The 25,534-nt window shown below is 39.7% G+C and overlaps 3 protein-coding genes across 8 annotated transcripts; 2 read left to right on the top strand and 1 right to left on the bottom strand.

The window, feature by feature from the left end:
• Positions 1 to 1,053: 1,053 nt before the first annotated feature.
• LOC142525481 (importin subunit beta-1-like) lies at positions 1,054 to 5,884 on the bottom strand. Of its 2 annotated transcripts, none has more exons than XM_075629792.1 (3): positions 5,727 to 5,884; positions 2,279 to 4,702; positions 1,054 to 2,195 (listed from the first exon to the last, which is right to left on the bottom strand). In XM_075629792.1, exons 2-3 carry the CDS (start codon positions 4,690 to 4,692, stop codon positions 1,997 to 1,999), a joined length of 2,613 nt encoding a protein of 870 aa, XP_075485907.1. In that variant the 5' UTR covers positions 4,693 to 4,702; positions 5,727 to 5,884; the 3' UTR covers positions 1,054 to 1,996. The 2 variants fall into 2 exon arrangements, with proteins under 2 accessions (XP_075485907.1, XP_075485908.1); XM_075629793.1 differs by having other exon boundaries at positions 2,279 to 4,699; positions 5,727 to 5,881.
• Positions 5,885 to 18,205: 12,321 nt separating this feature from the next.
• Positions 18,206 to 19,876, top strand: LOC142523822 (uncharacterized). The gene has a single exon (XM_075627553.1). The coding sequence runs from the start codon at positions 18,206 to 18,208 to the stop codon at positions 19,874 to 19,876; it is 1,671 nt and encodes a 556-aa protein (XP_075483668.1).
• A 556-nt stretch (positions 19,877 to 20,432) lies between these two features.
• Positions 20,433 to 25,440, top strand: LOC142525297 (replication protein A 70 kDa DNA-binding subunit D-like). 5 transcript variants are annotated; one of them, XM_075629544.1, is made up of 10 exons: positions 20,433 to 20,604; positions 20,681 to 21,132; positions 21,232 to 21,356; positions 21,493 to 21,571; positions 21,699 to 21,831; positions 21,919 to 22,079; positions 22,189 to 22,309; positions 22,390 to 22,445; positions 24,261 to 24,577; positions 25,155 to 25,440. In XM_075629544.1, exons 2-9 carry the CDS (start codon positions 20,996 to 20,998, stop codon positions 24,574 to 24,576), a joined length of 1,128 nt encoding a protein of 375 aa, XP_075485659.1. In that variant the 5' UTR covers positions 20,433 to 20,604; positions 20,681 to 20,995; the 3' UTR covers position 24,577; positions 25,155 to 25,440. The 5 variants fall into 5 exon arrangements, with proteins under 5 accessions (XP_075485659.1, XP_075485662.1, XP_075485660.1 ...); XM_075629547.1 differs by having other exon boundaries at positions 21,215 to 21,356; XM_075629545.1 differs by lacking the exon at positions 22,390 to 22,445 and having other exon boundaries at positions 24,256 to 24,577.
• Positions 25,441 to 25,534: the final 94 nt, after the last annotated feature.

The following is a 25,534-nucleotide window of genomic DNA, read 5'->3' as shown; positions in this document are numbered from 1 at the left end:
TAGAATCGTACAACATTAGCCCATTTTCATTGCGCAAGCATGTTGTCTAGATGCTTTAACACAATTTGTGTTTGTCCTCGTTCAATTCCATATATCGACCCTTGAATCATTCGCAACCATGGTCGAGGATCGATTAAACCTCTCAAATTTTAGAGATAAATGAGATAAGAAGACAACCATCAATCAGTTTTTAAAATTGAAGGGTTATCGAGAGCATTTGATTACATGGACGAAAATTAATTTTTAATAAAGTTACGGGGCACATTTTGCGGACCAACCCAGAAGAGGGATGATTTTTCTCAAATGATAAACAAAAGGGACAAAAATGATATTAACTTCTTAGTCTCGGACTCAGTTGAAACGAAAATAACTGCATTTCAGAATGTTTAGGCACGAATTCGACGCGCCAAATAGAAGAGGGACAGTTTTTAAAAAAAGTGAAATAAAGTAACCAAAACAACCCAAAATAAGATTACATGATCAATCCTCAGTTGTTACAAGCTGGTGCAGTTAGGCAAATGAAGTTTTTGCTTTTGCTGGCGTATAATATGAGCAAGCGCCCGACCAAACCAAAACACACCATCAAAGCGTCATAACATGTATATTAAATCATCTTTAAATAAACCTTTTTTTTTAAGAAAAATTTTTGAGAATAGGAGTTTATACCTATGTAGAACAAGCCATGAGACAACAATTGATATAAACCTTTTGAAATTTTAACCGATAGGAAAATGGAAAGGATCTGGAAAGATCCATTTAACTAGTGAAAAAATAGCATAATTCGAGGGAACTCCCAAAATATGTGAAAAGCGAAATGGCCCTACTTCAAAAGCCATGACGACAATTAAAAACAGCTAAGTTATATAAACGAATTCGTTGCCAAACTATGCAGAAGGATTCAAACCACCACTTGCATAGTCCGATGAAACTAATAAGAGGAAATCCAATGCAACAGCAGTTTAGCAAATAAGCAATGGTAAAAAAATCCAGTTGACAAACAAGACCAACATTTCAAAAACGCTTTTCCATTTGGAAAGTCATAAACGAGCATCATACAAGAAAAATCAAATTCCATACGTCCATTGACACACAAGATTATACATAGAGAGATGAAAATTAAAAGGCAAGACAGCAAATACATTGCCTCTTAGACAAAAGTGGTTCATCGATCATATTCTTGATCTTTCTGATGTCATCACATTTTCATGACATCCCAATAATCCAAATCTTAAGAGTGCTTTGAAACAAATTATATTATACACTGAAAAATAAAAGTTAAAGAAAAACTGTACCTTCAACCGGTAGAAAAGAGCAGCAAGCTTGGGCTCATGCATATTTTTAACCTCTTTAAGGACCTGTGAAACTGAAAAGTGAACTAAAAATGCAAATGATATGCCATAACTGAAATAGGCCAACACCACCCCATGTGAATGAATAATGTAGCCTGACCTTGAAAGTTGAGGGTTTGGACTGACAAATACAAGTGACTGAGATAAAATAAAAAATAAAATAAAAAATGTATGGGCAAAATAATTATAAGATGAGAAAAAGGTGGCAGGGTGGCTGGCTTCAAGTATCATGTAAATCAAAGTCGTTGAATTAATGCAATCTGCAAGCAAGCAGCATCAGACTGACGTGGGGGCCTAATACGAACACCAATATAGACCAGCGATCAGTTGAAACAAGTATTCAGCACGATAACCATCTCCCTTCTGCAACTGCAATCCCCAAGACACTTCCACTCATCAATCCTTCAAAAAGTTCTTTGAAGCAACTGTAGCCAACCCCAACCCCCCCCCCCCCCACCCTCTCCCCCCATGGCAAAATAAATGAACCCGAGCCCCCTGATGCTGATGCATGAGTTAGTGACAGCAAGATGGAAAATGCTTCCGCTGTCGATGATGGCAATGACTGACGTGACACTTCGACCCGACCCGACCCGACACGACCATATGCATGAAGGTTTAAGTTATATATGCAACAAGCGGACAGAAACTCAAACAGATATGGCACGACTAATGGCCATCCTGGCCCACTCAGCAGATTCTTTAATCAAATGATCATCTGAAGACAAGCATTCATTTAAAAAGTCTTTGCTTGACAGAGACTGCTGAATCAAAGAACCCGCATTACTGCCCAAAGTATCAGCTAGATCTCCAAGGACTCCTATAGCAGTTTTCATCACGACATCATCCCTGAGATTGATAGAAAAAACAATCAGATAAAAAAGTAGAAAAACTGGATTAAAACTGTCGTTATAAAGAATAGAGATACTCACATATCTTTCTCCATGTAAATGCTGTCCAGGAATTGCAGAATGTGAGGTGCGTACGGAATCAAAAGTTGGGTTTTAGGAGAGTTCTTGAAGCCCTGAAATATCCCAGAATATGCCTCTAAAATTCCATTCCTTAGAAGGTTAGTATATTCTAACATTTCATCATCAACACCTGATGTGTGGGCAGACAACTCTGAAGCACTCTGCAACATGGGCATCGAATACATCAAATACTTCTCAAAGTTCTCTCCAATTGCCAGAGCTATGTCACCAAAGCATGAAAAGATTGGAGGCTTCACAGACCGGTGCAACTGGTTGCTTGACAAGTCTTTAAGAAGCTGGGTCATTATCCCATCACAATAAGGTAAAATAGCAGCCTCCAAAGCCCTGCACAAATCCCCCACAACACCAACGGTGACAGCACAGACTTGATATTCCTCAAAATTCTGAAGTCCCATCTCCAAATACTTATAAAAATCTGGCATGTACTTAGCAAAGTTGCTACCTGTTGCATAGGCAAGGGCACCAATGGCAAGCATCGCTTCTTCATGAACAGTGGCACTTCTACTAGCAAAAACTCGTAGAAAAAGATTCATTATCTGGTCTGCATACTGCATAAAAGCATACTTGGTCGGTTCCGATGCACCTAATTTCTGGATGATAACCTGCAAGCACCCACATAGAAGGCCCTGTAATTCATTCTGCTTCTCTCTCTCATCAGAAGAAAGTTTCTGTGCTTCGAGAGTCTTGTGAAGCTCAGTCATGATTACTTGAACTAGTTCCAACACTAAGTGAGCTGTTTCATCAGTCGAGCACCTTACTACTTCATTTAGGGTCTCATAGGCAGCTGTCCTAAGTCGAGACTCACCTGCATCTTCTCTATGAGTGACATTGAGAAGAGACTGAACAATTTCCTGGAAATAAGGTGTCATAGGTGATGAGCCCACATCCTCGTAACCTTGAGCTAAGAAATAGAGAGCACCACATGCTTTCTCAGAGACATTAGGTGCGTCTTTCATGCTCTGGAGGAGAACTGTGATAATCTGTTGACAGTTTGCTGGGGTAATGATAGGAGTCTCCACAGTTGAACCATGAAGAAATTCAAATATTCTTCCCAGGGTCCACGCAGTTGTATCTTTAACATGGCTATTTGGATCATTGGTCAAAGCAGTAAGCATGAAACTTAAAGCAACATTGACAATAGGAGTTAGCTTGTCAGGTGAAGGTCCTTCTAATATGGAACCAAATGCATAAGTGGCAGCTTCTCTCTGCCTCCAGTCTCCCTTTGTTATATTCTCTTCGATAAATGGCATGACGAGAGGTACAATGTCATCTCCCACCGTTCGGGCGACCAAACCAAGGCAAGTTCCACCAGCCATTGCAAGATTCCAAGCACCCTCGTCCAGATCCTGATCCTCTTCTTGCTTAAGGAGTGTCTCTAATAACATAGGAACCAGAGCAGGTAGTGCCTGCTTAATAAAATAATAGCATGGAACATCAGAATCTGCGGTAAAACCACCTCCATACTCTTCCAAAATATCAATTTCCTCATCACATATGGAGCTCCAAAATTCAATTGCCTGAAGAGCAATCGGCTCAGCATCTTCTCGGACAGCCTTGGAAGTGATATTGAAAATGTCTTGAATGTATGGAGCTAACTTATCATAATATGCTGACCCAATCGAGACCAAACACTCGAATGCAGCCTGCCGAATCTTCCCTTCTGGTGAGAGTGTGGCCTCACAAACAACTCTCATTATGTAATCTCGCTCCATATCATTCGAAAAGTTAGCCTGGGCAAATCCCAAAGCATTATACAGAGCCCGGGTGGCAGCAAGACGGACATCTATATTTCCTTCATTAGCATTCATGCCTTGAACTACTGCTGTAAGTATTTTGTTTACTTGATCTTGATCAACAACCTCTGGACCAACTTCCTCACATAAGTACCCCAGTGTTTCAAGGGTAGCTTGTTTAACATGGGAAGGAATCTGGTGGATATTTGATAGAAGGGATCCTACCAGCTCAGGCCACTGACGATGCGGCAATTCAATGCCAGCAACTTTTGCAATGACTTGTGATGCTGTGGACCTCGCATCAGATACAGTAGAGGAGAGGGTCTGTAACAAGCATGCCTTGATTTGGCTCTTTACAGCAGCATCTAATGATAACCATCTTTGCACAAGCTCATACTTTCTATGCTGTTCCTTGGCATCCAAAGCATTTTTAAGAATCAAACCTGCTAGTTTCCGGCTTTCAACTGGTTTTTCCTCACTAGCAAGCTCTCCAGAAAGGGATAACAAGAAACCAGGAAGGTTTTGTTCCTGAAACTGTTTCAAGGTCTCCTCAGAGTGCTTCCTTATTGTTGAATCAACTGCTTGTGCGCTCAGAAGAACCTGGGTAACTTCCATAGCCATATTCTCCCTACTAATTTCATTAATAAAGACAAAGTTACTCACAAAAGAATTCAAAACGAGCTTAAATTTAAATGCTAGTAACAAATAAATGGATAAATATACATAAAGGAAATCAACCACTATGAAACACCCATTTAGATTGAAATTTAGGCGAATAAGAGAGATAGAACAAATTCCGCTGCATTGACAAAGTTCCAATGTAAAATGAGACAAGTAATATCATTAGAAAGTGAATATGTAAAAAATGAGTCAACTAGAAGTTGCAGTAAAATGAGCTGGTAAAAAGTTGTCACAATCAATAGTTTAGCCCATTAGAACAAAAAAGGCAGAAATGAGACTCTGATTACCCAAAAAAAAGTAGGGCCTCACATTTCAAAGCAAATCAGTCTATTACCATTAAATCATCGGGGTAAGGAAAAATTATTCCGAACAACTATTGACGAAAGAAGAGAAAGCTACATTAAGTTTTCTCTTTGCCATATGACTAATCAATAAATAGAAATAAGCCGTCACATACCCAAAGCCAAACATCCAGCATCCAAGAAAAACAAAATAGATCAGAATTCAAATCAGTGCAATATTTTCCAATGTTAACATTTCAAAACCATTACAATGATTACAAATCGTCCGCTAAAACACATTCATACTTAATAATAAAAATGACGAGACACAGAAACACATTAAAGAACGAACAATAAAAAAATACAACTTGACAAGAGCTCCTAAACGACGTAAACTCATAAGAAAAAACAACTTAAGCAAAAAAATCCGATCTACAAACACTCCCAACATGGATTCCGGCAAATCCAAGTCTCCACATTCACAAAGAAAAATATTCAAATTTTCAGTTTCAACTACCAAATAAGAAATCAGATCAACTAATATACAGATCCAGTAACCCTACAGAAAACATTGGATAAATGAAAAATCTACTCGATTGCAGCAAGAACAAAATCATTTACAAGGAAACTAAAGCATAACATATATATATATATATATATATACCAAAAAAAATCAGCGATTCGAGAAATTACCTGGGGAAAAAGGACGTAGAGTAGGGAGGGGGCTAGCGAGAAGCGATCTCACACTAGATCGGATGGATTCAGAAGCGGCGCCCCTGTAAACCCTAGATAAACCGGCGAGAGAGAGAGAGAGAGAAAGAGAGAGATTCGGAAAGTGCGGATGTAAAGCTGACTAGCATTATGGAAAATCTAAATTAAATAATTAATTTTATTTTTGAGACAATCATTCTCTTCCCATCCTGCTTTTTATGAGTATATAATATATAATATATATTTTAAGTTGGCTTAATAAAATAAGAAAAATAATAATATTTTTTATAATATATAAATAAAAAAGAAAATATTCATATCGCACCATTGAACCACGAAAAAAACTTGTATAAATCAGTTTTGTGGGTCATATTTTATGAGACGGATCACTTATTTGTATTATTCATGAAAAATTATTATTTTTTATGCTAAGAATATTACTTTTTATTATGAATATCGGTAAGGTTGACCCGTCTCACAATGAAGATTGATGAGACTGTCTCACAAAAAACCTACTCTTGAACAACGGACAAAACAATAATATTTTCAATTTCTAAAATAATTGAAGGATGTTGTTTTACCGATTGATAGCAACAGTGTAGGATCCAAATTTATTAAATCGTATAACAACTCAAATATTGTGTTCTGACCTCTTTTCTGACAAAGACAATTACAATCCATGGAATCACACAACTGAAGGTGTCTCCGAAACTAATTGGAAAATAACTTGTTGATTTACTATAAACAATAGCCCAATAGGGAAATTGATTATTCATATATCTTTTTATATTTTCATTTAAATTATCAAATGATTACTTGACATTTTAAATTTTAATTAATTTTCAATTGACGCTTGGCTTTAAGTAAATCTACTATACTAAAAGAGGGAAAAAGTTGGTGATGGCAAGTTTCCTTCCGGTTGCAGGTGAAGAAAAATACACGTGTGTGACATGCCCATCTCCACATCGATAAAATTGATTTCTCACATAGCGAACATATCTTGAATGGTATTTACCCAATCTCCTCTTCACAGCAACAAGGGACAGATCTCGAGTAGTAAATCGGAGGAAGGAAGTGCAGTAATCTCCTCTCTTTCGTACCCATCTCCACATCGATAAAATTGATTTCTCACATCGCGAACAGATCTTGAATGGTATTTACCCAACCTCCTCTTCACAGCAACAAGGGACAGATCTCGCGTAGTAAATCGGTGGAAGGAAGTGCAGTAATCTCCTCTCTTTCGTCCTCACAACTTCTTCGGTTCTACTCCTGCTTCGCTTCGCTCGGCGACCGTCTGCTGCTTAGGTTCAAGCTTTGTCTAGGTTTGTTTCCTTGTTCTTCTTTTTGGGTTTTCTGTGTTCGTTCTATTTTTTGTGTTTTCGGTTGCACTCCTGCTTCGCTCGGCGACCGTCCGCTGCTTCGCTCGGCGACCGTGTACTGCTTCGGTTCAAGCTTTGTATAGGTTTGTTTCCTTGTTCTACTTTTTGCGTTTTCTGTGTTCGTTCTGTTTTTTGTGTTTTCGGTTGCACTCCTGCTTCGCTCGGCGACCGTCCGCTGCTTCGCTCGGCGACCGTCTACTGCTTCGGTTCACGCTTTGTATAGGTTTGTATCCTTGTTCTTCTTTTTGGATTTTCTGCTTTCGTTCTATTTTTTGTGTTAGGTTCTGATTTGGGCATTTATTCTTCTTTTTGTGTTAATTTCTGGTTTGGGCATTCAAGCTTCTCGGTGTAAGGAAGTGCAGTAATCTCCTCTCTTTCGTCTTCACAACTTCTCCAGCTCCAGTCCTGTTTCTCGGTGTACCGTCTGCTGCTTCGGTTCAAGCTTTGCCCAGGTTTATTCGGTGGAAGGAAGTGCAGTAATCTCCTCTCTTTCGTCCCCATCTCCACATCACATCGATAAAATTGATTTCTCACATCGCGAACAGATCTTGAATGGTATTTACCCAATCTCCTCTTCACAGCGGAAACCGGTTGCAGGTGAAGCAAAATACACGTGTATGACATGCCCATCTCCACATCGATAAAATTCATTTCTCACATCGCGAACAGATCTTGAATGGTATTTACCCAATCTCCTCTTCACAGCAACAAGGGACAGATCTCGCGTAGTAAATCGGTGGAAGGAAGTGCAGTAATCTCCTCTCTTTCGTCCCCATCTCCACATCGATAAAATTGATTTCTCACATCGCGAACAGATCTTGAATGGTATTTACCCAACCTCCTCTTCACAGCAACAAGGGACAGATCTCGCGTAGTAAATCGGTGGAAGGAAGTGCAGTAATCTCCTCTCTTTCGTCCTCACAACTTCTTCGGTTCTACTCCTGCTTCGCTTCGCTCGGCGACCGTCTGCTGCTTAGGTTCAAGCTTTGTCTAGGTTTATTCGGTGGAAGGAAGTGCAGTAATCTCCTCTCTTTCGTCCCCATCTCCACATCACATCGATAAAATTGATTTCTCACATCGCGAACAGATCTTGAATGGTATTTACCCAATCTCCTCTTCACAGCGGAAACCGGTTGCAGGTGAAGCAAAATACACGTGTGTGACATGCCCATCTCCACATCGATAAAATTGATTTCTCACATCGCGAACAGATCTTGAATGGTATTTACCCAATCTCCTCTTCACAGCAACAAGGGACAGATCTCGCGTAGTAAATCGGTGGAAGGAAGTGCAGTAATCTCCTCTCTTTCGTCCCCATCTCCACATCACATCGATAAAATTGATTTCTCACATCGCAAACAGATCTTGAATGGTATTTACCCAATCTCCTCTTCACAGCAACAAGGGACAGATCTCGCGTAGTAAATCGGTGGAAGGAAGTGTAGTAATCTCCTCTCTTTCGTCCCCATCTCCACATCGATAAAATTGATTTCTCTCATCGCGAACAAATCTTGAATGGTATTTACCTAATCTCCTCTTCACAGCGGAAACCGGGTGCAGGTGAAGCAAAATACACGTGTGTGACATGCCCATCTCCACATCGATAAAATTGATTTCTCACATCGCGAACAGATCTTGAATGGTATTTACCCAATCTCCTCTTCTCAGCAACAAGGGACAGATCTCGCGTAGTGAATCGGTGGAAGGAAGTGCAGTAATCTCCTCTCTTTCGTACCCATCTCCACATGGATAAAATTGATTTCTCACATCGCGAACAGATCTTGAATGGTATTTACCCAACCTCCTCTTCACAGCAACAAGGGACAGATCTCGCGTAGTAAATCGGTGGAAGGAAGTGCAGTAATCTCCTCTCTTTCGTCCTCACAACTTCTTCGGTTCTACTCCTGCTTCGCTTCGCTCGGTGACCGTCTGCTGCTTAGGTTCAAGCTTTGTCTAGGTTTGTTTCCTTGTTCTTCTTTTTGGGTTTTCTGTGTTCGTTCTATTTTTTGTGTTTTCGGTTGCACTCCTGCTTCGCTCGGCGACCGTCCGCTGCTTCGCTCGGCGACCGTGTACTGCTTCGGTTCAAGCTTTGTATAGGTTTGTTTCCTTGTTCTTCTTTTTGCGTTTTCTGTGTTCGTTCTGTTTTTTGTGTTTTCGGTTGCACTCCTGCTTCGCTCGGCGACCGTCCGCTGCTTCGCTCGGCAACCGTCTACTGCTTCGGTTCACGCTTTGTATAGGTTTGTATCCTTGTTCTTCTTTTTGGATTTTCTGCTTTCGTTCTATTTTTTGTGTTAGGTTCTGATTTGGGCATTTATTCTTCTTTTTGTGTTAATTTCTGGTTTGGGCATTCAAGCTTCTCGGTGTAAGGAAGTGCAGTAATCTCCTCTCTTTCGTCTTCACAACTTCTCCAGCTCCAGTCCTGTTTCTCGGTGTACCGTCTGCTGCTTCGGTTCAAGCTTTGCCCAGGTTTATTCGGTGGAAGGAAGTGCAGTAATCTCCTCTCTTTCGTCCCCATCTCCACATCACATCGATAAAATTGATTTCTCACATCGCGAACAGATCTTGAATGGTATTTACCCAATCTCCTCTTCACAGCGGAAACCGGTTGCAGGTACATGTGTGTGACATGCCCATCTCCACATCGATAAAATTGATTTCTCACATCGCGAACAGATCTTGAATGGTATTTACCCAATCTCCTCTTCTCAGCAACAAGGGACAGATCTCGCGTAGTGAATCGGTGGAAGGAAGTGCAGTAATCTCCTCTCTTTCGTACCCATCTCCACATCGATAAAATTGATTTCTCACATCGCGAACAGATCTTGAATGGTATTTACCCAAACTCCTCTTCACAGCAACAAGGGACAGATCTCGCGTAGTAAATCGGTGGAAGGAAGTGCAGTAATCTCCTCTCTTACGTCCTCACAACTTCTTCGGTTCTACTCCTGCTTCGCTTCGCTCGGCGACCGTCTGCTGCTTAGGTTCAAGCTTTGTCTAGGTTTGTTTCCTTGTTCTTCTTTTTGGGTTTTCTGTGTTCGTTCTATTTTTTGTGTTTTCGGTTGCACTCCTTCTTCGCTCGGCGACCGTCCGCTGCTTCGCTCGGCGACCGTGTACTGCTTCGGTTCAAGCTTTGTATAGGTTTGTTTCCTTGTTCTTCTTTTTGCGTTTTCTGTGTTCGTTCTGTTTTTTGTGTTTTTGGTTGCACTCCTGCTTCGCTCGGCGACCGTCCGCTGCTTCGCTCGGCGACCGTCTACTGCTTCGGTTCACGCTTTGTATAGGTTTGTATCCTTGTTCTTCTTTTTGGATTTTCTGCTTTCGTTCTATTTTTTGTGTTAGGTTCTGATTTGGGCATTTATTCTTCTTTTTGTGTTAATTTCTGGTTTGGGCATTCAAGCTTCTCGGTGTAAGGAAGTGCAGTAATCTCCTCTCTTTCGTCTTCACAACTTCTCCAGCTCCAGTCCTGTTTCTCGGTGTACCGTCTGCTGCTTCGGTTCAAGCTTTGCCCAGGTTTATTCGGTGGAAGGAAGTGCAGTAATCTCCTCTCTTTCGTCCCCATCTCCACATCACATCGATAAAATTGATTTCTCACATCGCAAACAGATCTTGAATGGTATTTACCCAATCTCCTCTTCTCAGCAACAAGGGACAGATCTCGCGTAGTGAATCGGTGGAAGGAAGTGCAGTAATCTCCTCTCTTTCGTACCCATCTCCACATGGATAAAATTGATTTCTCACATCGCGAACAGATCTTGAATGGTATTTACCCAACCTCCTCTTCACAGCAACAAGGGACAGATCTCGCGTAGTAAATCGGTGGAAGGAAGTGCAGTAATCTCCTCTCTTTCGTCCTCACAACTTCTTCTGTTCTACTCCTGCTTCGCTTCGCTCGGCGACCGTCTGCTGCTTAGGTTCAAGCTTTGTCTAGGTTTTTTTCCTTGTTCTTCTTTTTGGGTTTTCTGTGTTCGTTCTATTTTTTGTGTTTTCGGTTGCACTCCTGCTTCGCTCGGCGACCGTCCGCTGCTTCGCTCGGCGACCGTGTACTGCTTCGGTTCAAGCTTTGTATAGGTTTGTTTCCTTGTTCTTCTTTTTGCGTTTTCTGTGTTCGTTCTGTTTTTTGTGTTTTCGGTTGCACTCCTGCTTCGCTCGGCGACCGTCCGCTGCTTCGCTCGGCGACCGTCTACTGCTTCGGTTGACGCTTTGTATAGGTTTGTCTCCTTGTTCTTCTTTTTGGATTTTCTGCTTTCGTTCTATTTTTTGTGTTAGGTTCTGATTTGGGCATTTATTCTTCTTTTTGTGTTAATTTCTGGTTTGGGCATTCAAGCTTCTCGGTGTAAGGAAGTGCAGTAATCTCCTCTCTTTCGTCTTCACAACTTCTCCAGCTCCAGTCCTGTTTCTCGGTGTACCGTCTGCTGCTTCGGTTCAAGCTTTGCCCAGGTTTATTCGGTGGAAGGAAGTGCAGTAATCTCCTCTCTTTCGTCCCCATCTCCACATCACATCGATAAAATTGATTTCTCACATCGCGAACAGATCTTGAATGGTATTTACCCAATCTCTTCTTCACAGCGGAAACCGGTTGCAGGTGAAGCAAAATACATGTGTGTGACATGCCCATCTCCACATCGATAAAATTGATTTCTCACATCGCGAACAGATCTTGAATGGTATTTACCCAATCTCCTCTTCACAGCAACAAGGGACAGATCTCGCGTAGTAAATCGGTGGAAGGAAGTGCAGTAATCTCCTCTCTTTCGTCCCCATCTCCACATCACATCGATAAAATTGATTTCTCACATCGCGAACAGATCTTGAATGGTATTTACCCAATCTCCTCTTCACAGCAACAAGGGACAGATCTCGCGTAGTAAATCGGTGGAAGGAAGTGCAGTAATCTCCTCTCTTTCGTCCCCATCTCCACATCGATAAAATTGATTTCTCACATCGCGAACAGATCTTGAATGGTATTTACCCAACCTCCTCTTCACAGCAACAAGGGACAGATCTCGCGTAGTAAATCGGTGAAAGGAAGTGCAGTAATCTCCTCTCTTTCGTCCTCACAACTTCTTCGGTTCTACTCCTGCTTCGCTTCGCTCGGCGACCGTCTGCTGCTTAGGTTCAAGCTTTGTCTAGGTTTTTTTCCTTGTTCTTCTTTTTGGGTTTTCTGTGTTCGTTCTATTTTTTGTGTTTTCGGTTGCACTCCTGCTTCGCTCGGCAACCGTCCGCTGCTTCGCTCGGCGACCGTGTACTGCTTCGGTTCAAGCTTTGTATAGGTTTGTTTCCTTGTTCTTCTTTTTGCGTTTTCTGTGTTCGTTCTGTTTTTTGTGTTTTCGGTTGCACTCCTGCTTCGCTCGGCGACCGTCCGCTGCTTCGCTCGGCGACCGTCTACTGCTTCGGTTCACGCTTTGTATAGGTTTGTATCCTTGTTCTTCTTTTTGGATTTTCTGCTTTCGTTCTATTTTTTGTGTTAGGTTCTGATTTGGGCATTTATTCTTCTTTTTGTGTTAATTTCTGGTTTGGGCATTCAAGCTTCTCGGTGTAAGGAAGTGCAGTAATCTCCTCTCTTTCGTCTTCACAACTTCTCCAGCTCCAGTCCTGTTTCTTGGTGTACCGTCTGCTGCTTCGGTTCAAGCTTTGCCCAGGTTTATTCGGTGGAAGGAAGTGCAGTAATCTCCTCTCTTTCGTCCCCATCTCCACATCACATCGATAAAATTGATTTCTCACATCGCGAACAGATCTTGAATGGTATTTACCCAATCTCTTCTTCACAGCGGAAACCGGTTGCAGGTGAAGCAAAATACATGTGTGTGACATGCCCATCTCCACATCGATAAAATTGATTTCTCACATCGCGAACAGATCTTGAATGGTATTTACCCAATCTCCTCTTCACAGCAACAAGGGACAGATCTCGCGTAGTAAATCGGTGGAAGGAAGTGCAGTAATCTCCTCTCTTTCGTCCCCATCTCCACATCACATCGATAAAATTGATTTCTCACATCGCGAACAGATCTTGAATGGTATTTACCCAATCTCCTCTTCACAGCAACAAGGGACAGATCTCGCGTAGTAAATCGGTGGAAGGAAGTGCAGTAATCTCCTCTCTTTCGTCCCCATCTCCACATCGATAAAATTGATTTCTCACATCGCGAACAGATCTTGAATGGTATTTACCCAACCTCCTCTTCACAGCAACAAGGGACAGATCTCGCGTAGTAAATCGGTGAAAGGAAGTGCAGTAATCTCCTCTCTTTCGTCCTCACAACTTCTTCGGTTCTACTCCTGCTTCGCTTCGCTCGGCGACCGTCTGCTGCTTAGGTTCAAGCTTTGTCTAGGTTTTTTTCCTTGTTCTTCTTTTTGGGTTTTCTGTGTTCGTTCTATTTTTTGTGTTTTCGGTTGCACTCCTGCTTCGCTCGGCAACCGTCCGCTGCTTCGCTCGGCGACCGTGTACTGCTTCGGTTCAAGCTTTGTATAGGTTTGTTTCCTTGTTCTTCTTTTTGCGTTTTCTGTGTTCGTTCTGTTTTTTGTGTTTTCGGTTGCACTCCTGCTTCGCTCGGCGACCGTCCGCTGCTTCGCTCGGCGACCGTCTACTGCTTCGGTTCACGCTTTGTATAGGTTTGTATCCTTGTTCTTCTTTTTGGATTTTCTGCTTTCGTTCTATTTTTTGTGTTAGGTTCTGATTTGGGCATTTATTCTTCTTTTTGTGTTAATTTCTGGTTTGGGCATTCAAGCTTCTCGGTGTAAGGAAGTGCAGTAATCTCCTCTCTTTCGTCTTCACAACTTCTCCAGCTCCAGTCCTGTTTCTTGGTGTACCGTCTGCTTCTTCGGTTCAAGCTTTGCCCAGGTTTATTCGGTGGAAGGAAGTGCAGTAATCTCCTCTCTTTCGTCCCCATCTCCACATCACATCGATAAAATTGATTTCTCACATCGCGAACAGATCTTGAATGGTATTTACCCAATCTCCTCTTCACAGCGGAAACCGGTTGCAGGTGAAGCAAAATACACGTGTGTGACATGCCCATCTCCACATCGATAAAATTGATTTCTCACATCGCGAACAGATCTTGAATGGTATTTACCCAATCTCCTCTTCACAGCAACAAGGGACAGATCTCGCGTAGTAAATCGGTGGAAGGAAGTGCAGTAATCTCCTCTCTTTCGTCCCCATCTCCACATCACATCGATAAAATTGATTTCTCACATCGCAAACAGATCTTGAATGGTATTTACCCAACCTCCTCTTCACAGCAACAAGGGACAGATCTCGCATAGTAAATCGGTGGAAGGAAGTGCAGTAATCTCCTCTCTTTCGTCCTCACAACTTCTTCGGTTCTACTCCTGCTTCGCTTCGCTCGGCGACCGTCTGCTGCTTAGGTTCAAGCTTTGTCTAGGTTTTTTTCCTTGTTCTTCTTTTTGGGTTTTCTGTGTTCGTTCTATTTTTTGTGTTTTCGGTTGCACTCCTGCTTCGCTCGGCGACCGTCCGCTGCTTCGCTCGGCGACCGTCTACTGCTTCGGTTCAAGCTTTGTATAGGTTTGTTTCCTTGTTCTTCTTTTTGCGTTTTCTGTGTTCGTTCTGTTTTTTGTGTTTTCGGTTGCACTCCTGCTTCGCTCGGCGACCGTCCGCTGCTTCGCTCGGCGACCGTCTACTGCTTCGGTTGACGCTTTGTATAGGTTTGTCTCCTTGTTCTTCTTTTTGGATTTTCTGCTTTCGTTCTATTTTTTGTGTTAGGTTCTGATTTGGGCATTTATTCTTCTTTTTGTGTTAATTTCTGGTTTGGGCATTCAAGCTTCTCGGTGTAAGGAAGTGCAGTAATCTCCTCTCTTTCGTCTTCACAACTTCTCCAGCTCCAGTCCTGTTTCTCAGTGTACCGTCTGCTGCTTCGGTTCAAGCTTTGCCCAGGTTTATTCGGTGGAAGGAAGTGCAGTAATCTCCTCTCTTTCGTCCCCATCTCCACATCACATCGATAAAATTGATTTCTCACATCGCGAACAGATCTTGAATGGTATTTACCCAATCTCTTCTTCACAGCGGAAACCGGTTGCAGGTACATGTGTGTGACATGCCCATCTCCACATCGATAAAATTGATTTCTCACATCGCGAACAGATCTTGAATGGTATTTACCCAATCTCCTCTTCACAGCAACAAGGGACAGATCTCGCGTAGTAAATCGGTGGAAGGAAGTGCAGTAATCTCCTCTCTTTCGTCCCCATCTCCACATCACATCGATAAAATTGATTTCTCACATCGCAAACAGATCTTGAATGGTATTTACCCAATCTCCTCTTCACAGCAACAAGGGACAGATCTCGCGTAGTAAATCGGTGGAAGGAAGTGCAGTAATCTCCTCTCTTTCGTCCCCATCTCCACATCGATAAAATTGATTTCTCACATCGCGAACAGATCTTGAATGGTATTTACCCAACCTCCTCTTCACAGCAACAAGGGACAGATCTCGCGTAGTAAATCGGTGAAAGGAAGTGCAGTAATCTCCTCTCTTTCGTCCTCACAACTTCTTCGGTTCTACTCCTGCTTCGCTTCGCTCGGCGACCGTCTGCTGCTTAGGTTCAAGCTTTGTCTAGGTTTTTTTCCTTGTTCTTCTTTTTGGGTTTTCTGTGTTCGTTCTATTTTTTGTGTTTTCGGTTGCACTCCTGCTTCGCTCGGCAACCGTCCGCTGCTTCGCTCGGCGACCGTGTACTGCTTCGGTTCAAGCTTTGTATAGGTTTGTTTCCTTGTTCTTCTTTTTGCGTTTTCTGTGTTCGTTCTGTTTTTTGTGTTTTCGGTTGCACTCCTGCTTCGCTCGGCGACCGTCCGCTGCTTCGCTCGGCGACCGTCCGCTGCTTCGCTCGGCGACCGTCTACTGCTTCGGTTCACGCTTTGTATAGGTTTGTATCCTTGTTCTTCTTTTTGGATTTTCTGCTTTCGTTCTATTTTTTGTGTTAGGTTCTGATTTGGGCATTTATTCTTCTTTTTGTGTTAATTTCTGGTTTGGGCATTCAAGCTTCTCGGTGTAAGGAAGTGCAGTAATCTCCTCTCTTTCGTCTTCACAACTTCTCCAGCTCCAGTCCTGTTTCTTGGTGTACCGTCTGCTGCTTCGGTTCAAGCTTTGCCCAGGTTTATTCGGTGGAAGGAAGTGCAGTAATCTCCTCTCTTTCGTCCCCATCTCCACATCACATCGATAAAATTGATTTCTCACATCGCGAACAGATCTTGAATGGTATTTACCCAATCTCCTCTTCACAGCGGAAACCGGTTGCAGGTGAAGCAAAATACACGTGTGTGACATGCCCATCTCCACATCGATAAAATTGATTTCTCACATCGCGAACAGATCTTGAATGGTATTTACCCAATCTCCTCTTCACAGCAACAAGGGACAGATCTCGCGTAGTAAATCGGTGGAAGGAAGTGCAGTAATCTCCTCTCTTTCGTCCCCATCTCCACATCACATCGATAAAATTGATTTCTCACATCGCAAACAGATCTTGAATGGTATTTACCCAATCTCCTCTTCACAGCAACAAGGGACAGATCTCGCGTAGTAAATCGGTGGAAGGAAGTGCAGTAATCTCCTCTCTTTCGTCCCCATCTCCACATCGATAAAATTGATTTCTCTCATTTTTCATGGTGCACGTCGCACCGCGGGTGCGCTCACTTTTGCACCGCGGGTGCGCTCCATGTATTGATGTGCATCAACTTTCCCCGAAGCTTGGACTGCGGGTGCGCTCTGTCTTTTAACGCGGTTGCGCTGACCTTACTGGTACAACATCGCGGGTGCGGTCTGTCTAGCACCGCGGGTGCGATGTCACTTCCGTAATTAATCTCCAACTCTCTGTCCCTCAACCGCGGGTGCGGTCTTGTTCGTAGCGCGGGTGCGCTCATGCTACTGTAATTCTTCCACAATTCATGAGCTCAACCGCGGGTGCGGTCCTTTCCTTACCGCGGGTGCGGTCTATATTTCATGCACCACTTCATAATCTCATTTAGTGCTTCTCATTACATGTCATGCATACTCATATCTTCCGAATATCACATCAATGAAGACTAATAAATCTCGAGCCTTACATACATAATAGGCCTGACTTAATCACTAGAATATTTCGTGCAAAACTTCAGGTTTTAAAAGATGAATTGTTCAAGAAAGACATATTTGGTCATGTTATTGCTTATACTTATGTGATAGAGTTCCAAAAAAGAGGTCTACCACATGCTCATTTTCTGCTTATTTTCAATCAAGCATCAAAACTCTTTTGTTCAGAAGCATTTGATAGAGTTGTTAGTGCCGAATTACCTGATCCACAAACTCAACCATATTTGCTTTCATTAGTTGTAAAGCATATGATGCATGGACCTTGTGGTTTGCTTAATCCATTGTGCCTTTGTATGAAAATAATTCCTGTAAATTTAATTACCCTAAAGACTTCTCAGAGTATACAAAATATGGTACAAATTCATATCCAATATACCGTCGTAGAAATGACAACCATATTGTTATTGTTAGAGGTTCATGACTAGATAATCGGTGGGTAGTACCTTTCAACCAATATCTATTGGCTAAATTTAATTGCCATATTAATGTTGAAATATGTTCAACAATCCAAGCTATAAAATACATTTACAAATATATTTACAAAGGACACGATAAAATTTTATATACACTAGCTACAGATGAAAAAGAGCATGTGGTTGATGAAATCAAACCATTTCAAACTGCAAGATGGATTTCACCTCCTGAAGCTGCTTGGCGAATCTTCAAATTTGATCTGAACCATGTGTATCCATCAGTGATATGTTTACCTATTCATCTAGAGAATGAACAAGTTATAACTTTCCATGCTAATCAATCATTATACAACATTGCTAATAACCCTACAAATAAAAAAACAATGCTAACCCAATTTTTCTACATGAATAAATACAATGAATATTCTAAAAAAATGAATTGTTTATACGTTGAGTTTCCTGAATATTTTACATGGCACAGTGATTCAAAAGAATGGGAACCGCGTAAGAAACATGAGGTCATTGGTAGGATTTTTAATTGTCGTCCTTCAGACGGTGAAAAGTTTTATTTGAAGTTGCTATTAATGCATGTTAGGAAACCAACATCTTTTACAGACTTAAGAACAATCAATGGAGAAACTTTCAAAACTTTCAGAGAGGCTGCACAAATATTAGGCTTAATAGAGGCTGACAGCACTGCTGATATGTGTATGCAAGAAGCTGCTGCTTACTTAATGCCTCATGCTTTACGACAGTTATTTGCTACTGTTCTTATATATTGTAATCCAAAAAATCCCCAACATTTATGGCTCAAATTCGAAACTTTTCTTTCAGAAGATTTTAAACACAACAATGCTCTTTCTCCTAGTGTAACTAAACACAAAGTTTTAACCATTCTTGGTAATTATTTGTACTCGATGGGAAAAAATTTAGAAGACTTCTTTCCTGCAAATGATGAACTAATTAGATGTTGTTATGATAATATGACAAAAGAATTACAAAATGAACAAAACATAGTTATACCTGCTGAAGATCTCTTAGCTGTTGAACAACTAAATATAGAGCAAAGACAGGCATATAATCGAATAATGTATCATGTTAACAAAGATTTACCAAATGCTTTTTTTATTGATGGCCCTGGAGGCACTGGCAAAACTTTTTTATACAAAGCTATCCTTGCAACAATTCGCTCAAATGGTCATATAGCACTTGCTACAGCTACTTCAGGAGTAGCAGCATCTTTGCTTCCAAGAGGACGTACTTCACATTCAAGATTTAAAATACCTTTAGATGAAAATGATTCAAATTCTTGTAGCATTAGTAAACAAAGCACATTAGCTCATTTAATCAAGCTAGCAAAATTAATTATTTGGGATGAAGCTGCAATGGCTAAACGTAGTACTATTGAAAAGTTCAACGAAATGCTTAAAGATGTAATGGGTTTAGATAGATTATTCGGTGGTAAAATTGTTGTGTTTGGTGGAGATTTTCGGCAAACCTTACCAGTAATTCTTAAAAGCACTAGAGATGCGATTACAGATGCTTCAATTATCATGTCACCTTTATGGAAAGAATTTGACAAAATAAAGCTCAAGGAAAATATGCGAGCATTTCTCGATCCTGAATTCTCATCTTATTTGCTCAGAATTGGTAATGGAATCGAATATACTAATGAGAAAGAGGAAATCCAAATACCAAATAAAATAAACATTCCATTTGTAGATGATGTTACTTCTTTACATGCATTGATAGACATGGTATTTCCAAACATTTCTGATACGAATATTGATTTCTCTTCGTTTGTAAAACGAGCTATACTTACTACAAGAAACGAATTCGTTCACGAAATAAATGATCTCCTAATTAGCAAATTTTCAGGCGAGGAGAAGACATATTTTAGTTGTGATGAAAACACAAGTAATTGTATCATACCAGACCAACAAGAATTATTTCACTGTTTGACTCCCCAAGGGCTTCCTCCTCATAAATTAACTTTGAAAATAAATTCACCAATCATATTGCTAAGGAATATTAATCCTACCGAAGGTCTCTGTAATGGAACGCGTCTTCTTTGCAAAGGATTCAACAAAAATATTATATATGCTGAAATTTCAGTAGGAACTCATGCAGGAAAGCCAGTATTTATTCCACGTATAACATTAGAAGCTCCACATGACAATTTTTCAACAATTCCATTTAAAAGAAAACAATTCCCAGTACGTCTATGTTATGCAATGACTATTAACAAAGCTTAAGGTCAAACTTTGGATTTTGTTGGTGTCTACTTGAAAGAACCTGTTTTCTCACATGGTCAACTCTACGTTGCTTTATCAAGAGCGAAAAATATAGGTCAAGTAAAAGTGCTTATTAGACCATCAACACCATTAATTCAAAATACGAATTATACAAAAAACATTGTATATCACGAGGTTCTACAAGCTGCAAATATACATTAATATAGGTAAACTGTTACTCTATTAATTTTCTATTTGTTAGGTATTTTCAATTACGTTAAATATTGTAGACAAAGCATTGTTATATTCAAATTAGATTTCTGCCTTTTCTGAAAATTTCCTACTCACAGTGGCTACATTTTTATTTAAAACAATAAGGTTCAATTTCTTTATTACAACTTTTCCACATGTTAATTGGTCCCAAAACTTTTACATACCCTAAAAATTATTTTATACCATATTAAAGTGTTATTCTTAAGAGATATCATATCTAAGGTATAAATTATATTTGTCATTTCTTATTGTGATTGTTAACAAGAACTTATCTGTTAGAATTATCGAAAATAGCCATTTATATCTTGCTTGTTCTTCCTATACCATGCAGATCAATGGATGAAAAATGTACAGCTCTTTCAAATCTTAAACCAGAAACTCGCTACTGGTTTGTAAGGGTTTTGGTTGTAGAAAAAAACCCCATCCGTTTTTCGAAATGGGGAAGACAACAAAAAATTATTTTTCTGGATAAAGAGGTAAGATTATTTTAAAGCATTGTAAAAAAAAAAATTGTTCTTCATATGGTTTAATTACACGCTTTATTTCATCCAGAATACAAGCATGCAAAGTATCATCTATGAACAAGATGTGGACCAACTAAACAAGTTGGTTGAGCTTTACAAAACTTACTATGTCGGGAATGCCAAGATCAAGGAAATAATTGGAAACACACCGATTATGGCAACATCAAAACATCAAATGATCTTGAGTTGAAGCACTTACATTAAACTTGCAGACATAAAAGAACAACTTCCCGTGGACCATGCTTACGAACTTACTTCGTTTGGACAATTCCCACAAATAGCAGACATGCCTAACAAACAAATCAGCTAAGTTTTTTCCCCAATTTTCCTTTCACATCCTGAAATGCCAACTAAGTCTTGTTATTTAATGAACAGGTCTTGTGTTTTAGACTTATTGTGCAGTGTTATGCATGTGTTTCCACCACGGTTCGTTGAGAAAACTAAAAAACACTTACAGGACTTTGTCATTGTCAACGAAGAGTAAGTCATTTCATTTCAAAATATACAATGTCAATTGGTGCACTTTAGATTTTTCCTAATCATATTCAAAGAGATATTACAGCTTTATTATGCATACAGACGCAAGCCTTTAATCCTCACATTATGGGAGGAATTTCTGGAAAACGAAGCTCCTTATCTGGTTGAAAATGTTCACAACATGCCCATCATTTTGGGAATGAGGCTTTCTGTGAACACATTTTATGGTAAGATAAGCTTGATTTTATTCCATTATATAAAAACTTTACTAAGTAAATCTGAATGATAAATAGCTAAATATATATTATAGCAAGTTATATTGATATATAGTAGTCTTTCGCTCATTAAAATATATTATCACAGGGTTGTCCATTGGAACAGTGCCAAATAGTACTATTTTATTTGAGCCTCCCATACCACAAGCCAAACAACTGATGATATGGTAATTTATGTCCCCTCACTATTAGTTATGCTACTACAATATTTGCTTCCTATTCCTTAATTGTATACAAAAAAACTGCTATTTTGAGTGAAAACCCAATAAATAATTTAGATTTATCTTTGTGTAGGATAAACAACAACAAAGAATATATTGAAAGTGTTGTTACCGAGAAGTTATATGAAAAAGCAAAACAAGCAATAGCCCCACCTCTTAGCTTTCAGATACGGAAAATCAGTCAAATTCTTAGCTTGACTGAAATGGTAATTTTACATTCATTCATGCATTGCTTTACCTGCATTTACACCTCAAAAATATAAACTATTCTAAATAAATATATGCATTTACAGGTCAAATCTTTTTGGATCAGAGCTACGCTGAAAATAACTGATTCTGAACATCGGTTATACTTTTTAGCTTGTCCAGGTTGTTCTAAAGCATCTGGAGGAGCCTACAAATATGAATTTACATGTTTCTACTGCAACAATGATTTCCCAAGCCCAAAACCATTGTAAGTCATAATTATAGTTTACATAACTACACCAGCAACCAACATGCTATCTTGTACTATATATTTATATTCTAATAATCTTGCATTGTAACCAATTATATCTATTTAGGTTACGTTTTCAAGCAGATTTGTACGATGGAACTGGGAATTTACGTGCTTTTGTGGAACATAACGAGGCAAAAATACTATTAGGCATGTCCGGCGAAGAAATCATCGAAGCAGAGCAACAGGTATATTTATATAAAATCCATTTCCCTACAATAGAACAATCCCCATATCTGTTAAGATTCATTGTACTTATTTATGACAGGAAAGAGAATTTAGTCTTGACAGTATTAATGAACAATTCAAGAAACTACAGTTCCTGTAACGCTCTGACTGGTTTCAATAAAATAACAGCGGAATTTAAAATTTTCTTGAAGAAGGAAGGGTAAAAGTTCTTGACATAAAAATCTTTACAAACAAAGTAAATACATGATCAATGAAATGATAAAACCAAAATCCAAAATATCATTTTTATGATCATGTCCAAAGAGCTATCAAAGTATCTTCTTCCTTCCATCTTTGGTATGCATATGACTCCGGTCCACAATCAACGTCCCGGCCCGTCGCTCTTATCTGCATCACATGAAATAACTGAAATGAGTATAAAACTCAGCAAATGGAACTCTTACATAACAATGGATACATAGCATACTCTGTAAAACATGGCTTTGAAAACATTAAATACCATCAACTCTGAAACATGAATATTCTGAAACATGAATATCATAGCAATAATAACAATAACGATGATATTTCTCTTTACTCTGGTTGGATTGATATCTATATAGTATCTCTATCTCTGTAACTATATCCCATCGATATAAATCGACAAATATGAGGGATATAAGCCTATGGTCGTTGATCAACTAATTGCATGCAATCTCTGACTATGTATCTATCAATCCATAAAACATTTGAACTCTCTCTTGGGCATTTTATCAAACACTTTGCATACTCTTTCTCTTGTATTCCCTTTTTCACAACTGAGACATAAAATGCCTCCAATATATATAACAAGTGTATCAATACATAATCATGAATCAAATGAAGGGAATAGCACATTAAAACCATTGAAATACCATACATATATTATCATGTGAGCACAAGAATGAAATTCCACTTACAACCCTTGGAGCAATTGATTCTAATCTCTTGGTACAAAACCTACAACAATAAACCATGAATAACACCATCAACAACTCAATAGTCCAACAACAATACCATAAAGCCATAAAACCAACACCATCAACAACCCATATCATCTCCAACACCAAAAACTAAGAATAAACTAGACCAAAAGCTTATCTTAGCTTCCTTGAACCCAAAACTATCTTGATCTCACTTCAATAATCCAACAAAATGCTTGAATCAAAGGAAGGAAATGAAAGAAAAAGGAACCCTAGCTTCCTTGCTCTGAAGAAACCGAGAGAATGGGAAAGAAATGAGAGAAAAGTGAAGTCTCCACCTATTTTATACCTTAAAACACCAAAAACACGACTTTATTGTTCACAGACCGCGGGTGCGCTAGCCCATGCACCGCGGGTGCGCTATGCCTTCGGCAACTCATCCAAAAATTTGAAACAGTAGACCGCGGGTGCGGTCATCTTTTAGAGCGCGGGTGCGCTCTCCACTCTGCGCACAGCTTCTCCAAAGATTGCCTCCGAAACGCCTCTTCCCGTCATAATTTGGAAAAATGGTAAACTACAAAGTTGTAGCTCTATGTCTTTTCTTGAACCTCTAAAAATTTCAGATCATTTGGAGGTCTGAGTAAAACGTTATGCTAAATCTCCCATCATGTGTCACTGGAGGAACGTCGAAACACACGACACACTTCGGGGCACTTTTGGCTTACCTTCCACAATGATTTGAACAAAACTCAAAATAAGAAAGTTACACCTCTATGTCTTATCTAACCACTCCAGTTGGCCTCATACCAATTGGCTCAACATACGAATTATCATGAATTTAATCGTAATGACGCTACAATCAAACTACACAACATCTATCATCAACAATACTATAAATCATAAATCACCATCCTTAACATCAAAACTATACTTAAACTTACCCAAATAGCCAATAATCATACGAAATCTTAAACCATACCGTTCACCAGGCTTGGCTATTACAGTTCCTACTTCAAATCAGAACATCAAAAAACGAACTCAGGGGGAGAGTTTTCGTTCGACATACAATAATTGCATGTCTACCAACATCTGATTCATCGTCAACATCACACAGCTCCGAAGAAAAAAGCACATCTTTACATACGCATAAAGACCATGAGGCAGATATTGCTATGATTGAATCTCAAGAAAGCACCTCAAAAACACCAGAGGAACATCTGGCAATAGAACTTGTCGAACATCAAATTGCCTCAAGTGGTAAAAGAAAACTTGAAGCTAAGAAAGATATGACCAAAGAAGGCTTGAAGCATTCAAAACAAGACTAAGGTACTTACAAACTACACACTATAAAATACGATAACTTTCACACAACTAATAAAAGACGTATTTTGGTGTCCTTGGTTATTGGAATTTGGAGCCTCTGCTTTGCTATGTTTTGTTGGTGTAGATTTTTTGTGTTGTTATTCTGTGCTTTTTTTTTTGTATACCAGCTCAACAGCGCCTTCGTTTGCAGCGACTATTGGTGGTGTCAACGCTCTTGGTTTTTGTGGTTTCAATGTTCCGATTTTTGTCCAAACTCCTTAGTAATTGTGATTTATCCAAAGTCCTTAATAATTGTGGTTGGAAGTTTCAGTTTGATTTATATGTTCTTATGCTCGTAGTTTAACTCTCTATTTTTGTTTGTTTGTGTTCATTGTTTAGTCTTTCGCCTCACTAAATCTTGAAGCTATGATTGTTTACTACAGTCTACGTGCTTCTTGGAGCTCAGATAATGTACTATAGAAGTTGTTATGTCGGGCTGCTGTTGTTAGCTTGCTAATTCAAATATGTGTGTGTGTCTATCTGTTTGCTTGCCTTATTGATATCTAACATTGTTGACAGTGCTTTTACCCTCCATTTTCAGGTATTGTTTGTTCTTCATGGCAGCCTATCTATTGGTGCACCCCATATGTGGCCATCTTTTGTAAAAATTGTTGTTTGCTCCTAGCTAGGTTTCGTTTTCACATTTCCAAAATTCCTTCAATCTTCAGCTAGCTATTGCTGTTAGCATATTGTGGGATACTGTTGTGTTGTGTTGTGTTGTTGTTGCTTTACCAATTAGAACAAGCGTGCGTGTGTTATTGATGCTATAAAACGTAGCATCAAGAGCTTATCTAAAAAACTTGTTGTGAATAGATAAAGTTTTATTCAAGAGTGACTCATGAATATATTTTTGTGAAAAAGAGCTTGAGCTTAACTTATTTGCGAAATCATAAACTGCAAATGGTAACCTTCAAAATTATT

This window comes from Primulina tabacum, chromosome 14 (assembly GCF_025594145.1).
Source record: "Primulina tabacum isolate GXHZ01 chromosome 14, ASM2559414v2, whole genome shotgun sequence".
NCBI classification, from domain to species: domain Eukaryota; kingdom Viridiplantae; phylum Streptophyta; class Magnoliopsida; order Lamiales; family Gesneriaceae; genus Primulina; species Primulina tabacum.
The sequence above is the reverse complement of the archived record's forward strand: the minus strand, read 5'-3'. Positions and strand labels throughout refer to the sequence as shown.

What these genes read in the sequence shown, in the direction of transcription:
- LOC142523822 (XM_075627553.1), top strand. Translation starts at nt 18,206, where the DNA reads ATGCATGTTAGGAAACCAACATCTTTTACAGACTTAAGAACAATCAAT.
- LOC142525481 (XM_075629792.1), bottom strand. Translation starts at nt 4,692, where the DNA reads ATGGCTATGGAAGTTACCCAGGTTCTTCTGAGCGCACAAGCAGTTGAT. An exon ending in ATTTACATGGAGAAAGATAT is followed by an intron (nt 2,196 to 2,278) that starts GTGAGTATCTCT and finishes TATCAATCTCAG; the next exon opens with GGATGATGTCGTGATGAAAA.
- LOC142525297 (XM_075629544.1), top strand. Translation starts at nt 20,996, where the DNA reads ATGCCAACTAAGTCTTGTTATTTAATGAACAGGTCTTGTGTTTTAGAC. An exon ending in GCCAAACAACTGATGATATG is followed by an intron (nt 21,572 to 21,698) that starts GTAATTTATGTC and finishes ATCTTTGTGTAG; the next exon opens with GATAAACAACAACAAAGAAT. An exon ending in TCATCGAAGCAGAGCAACAG is followed by an intron (nt 22,310 to 22,389) that starts GTATATTTATAT and finishes TATTTATGACAG; the next exon opens with GAAAGAGAATTTAGTCTTGA.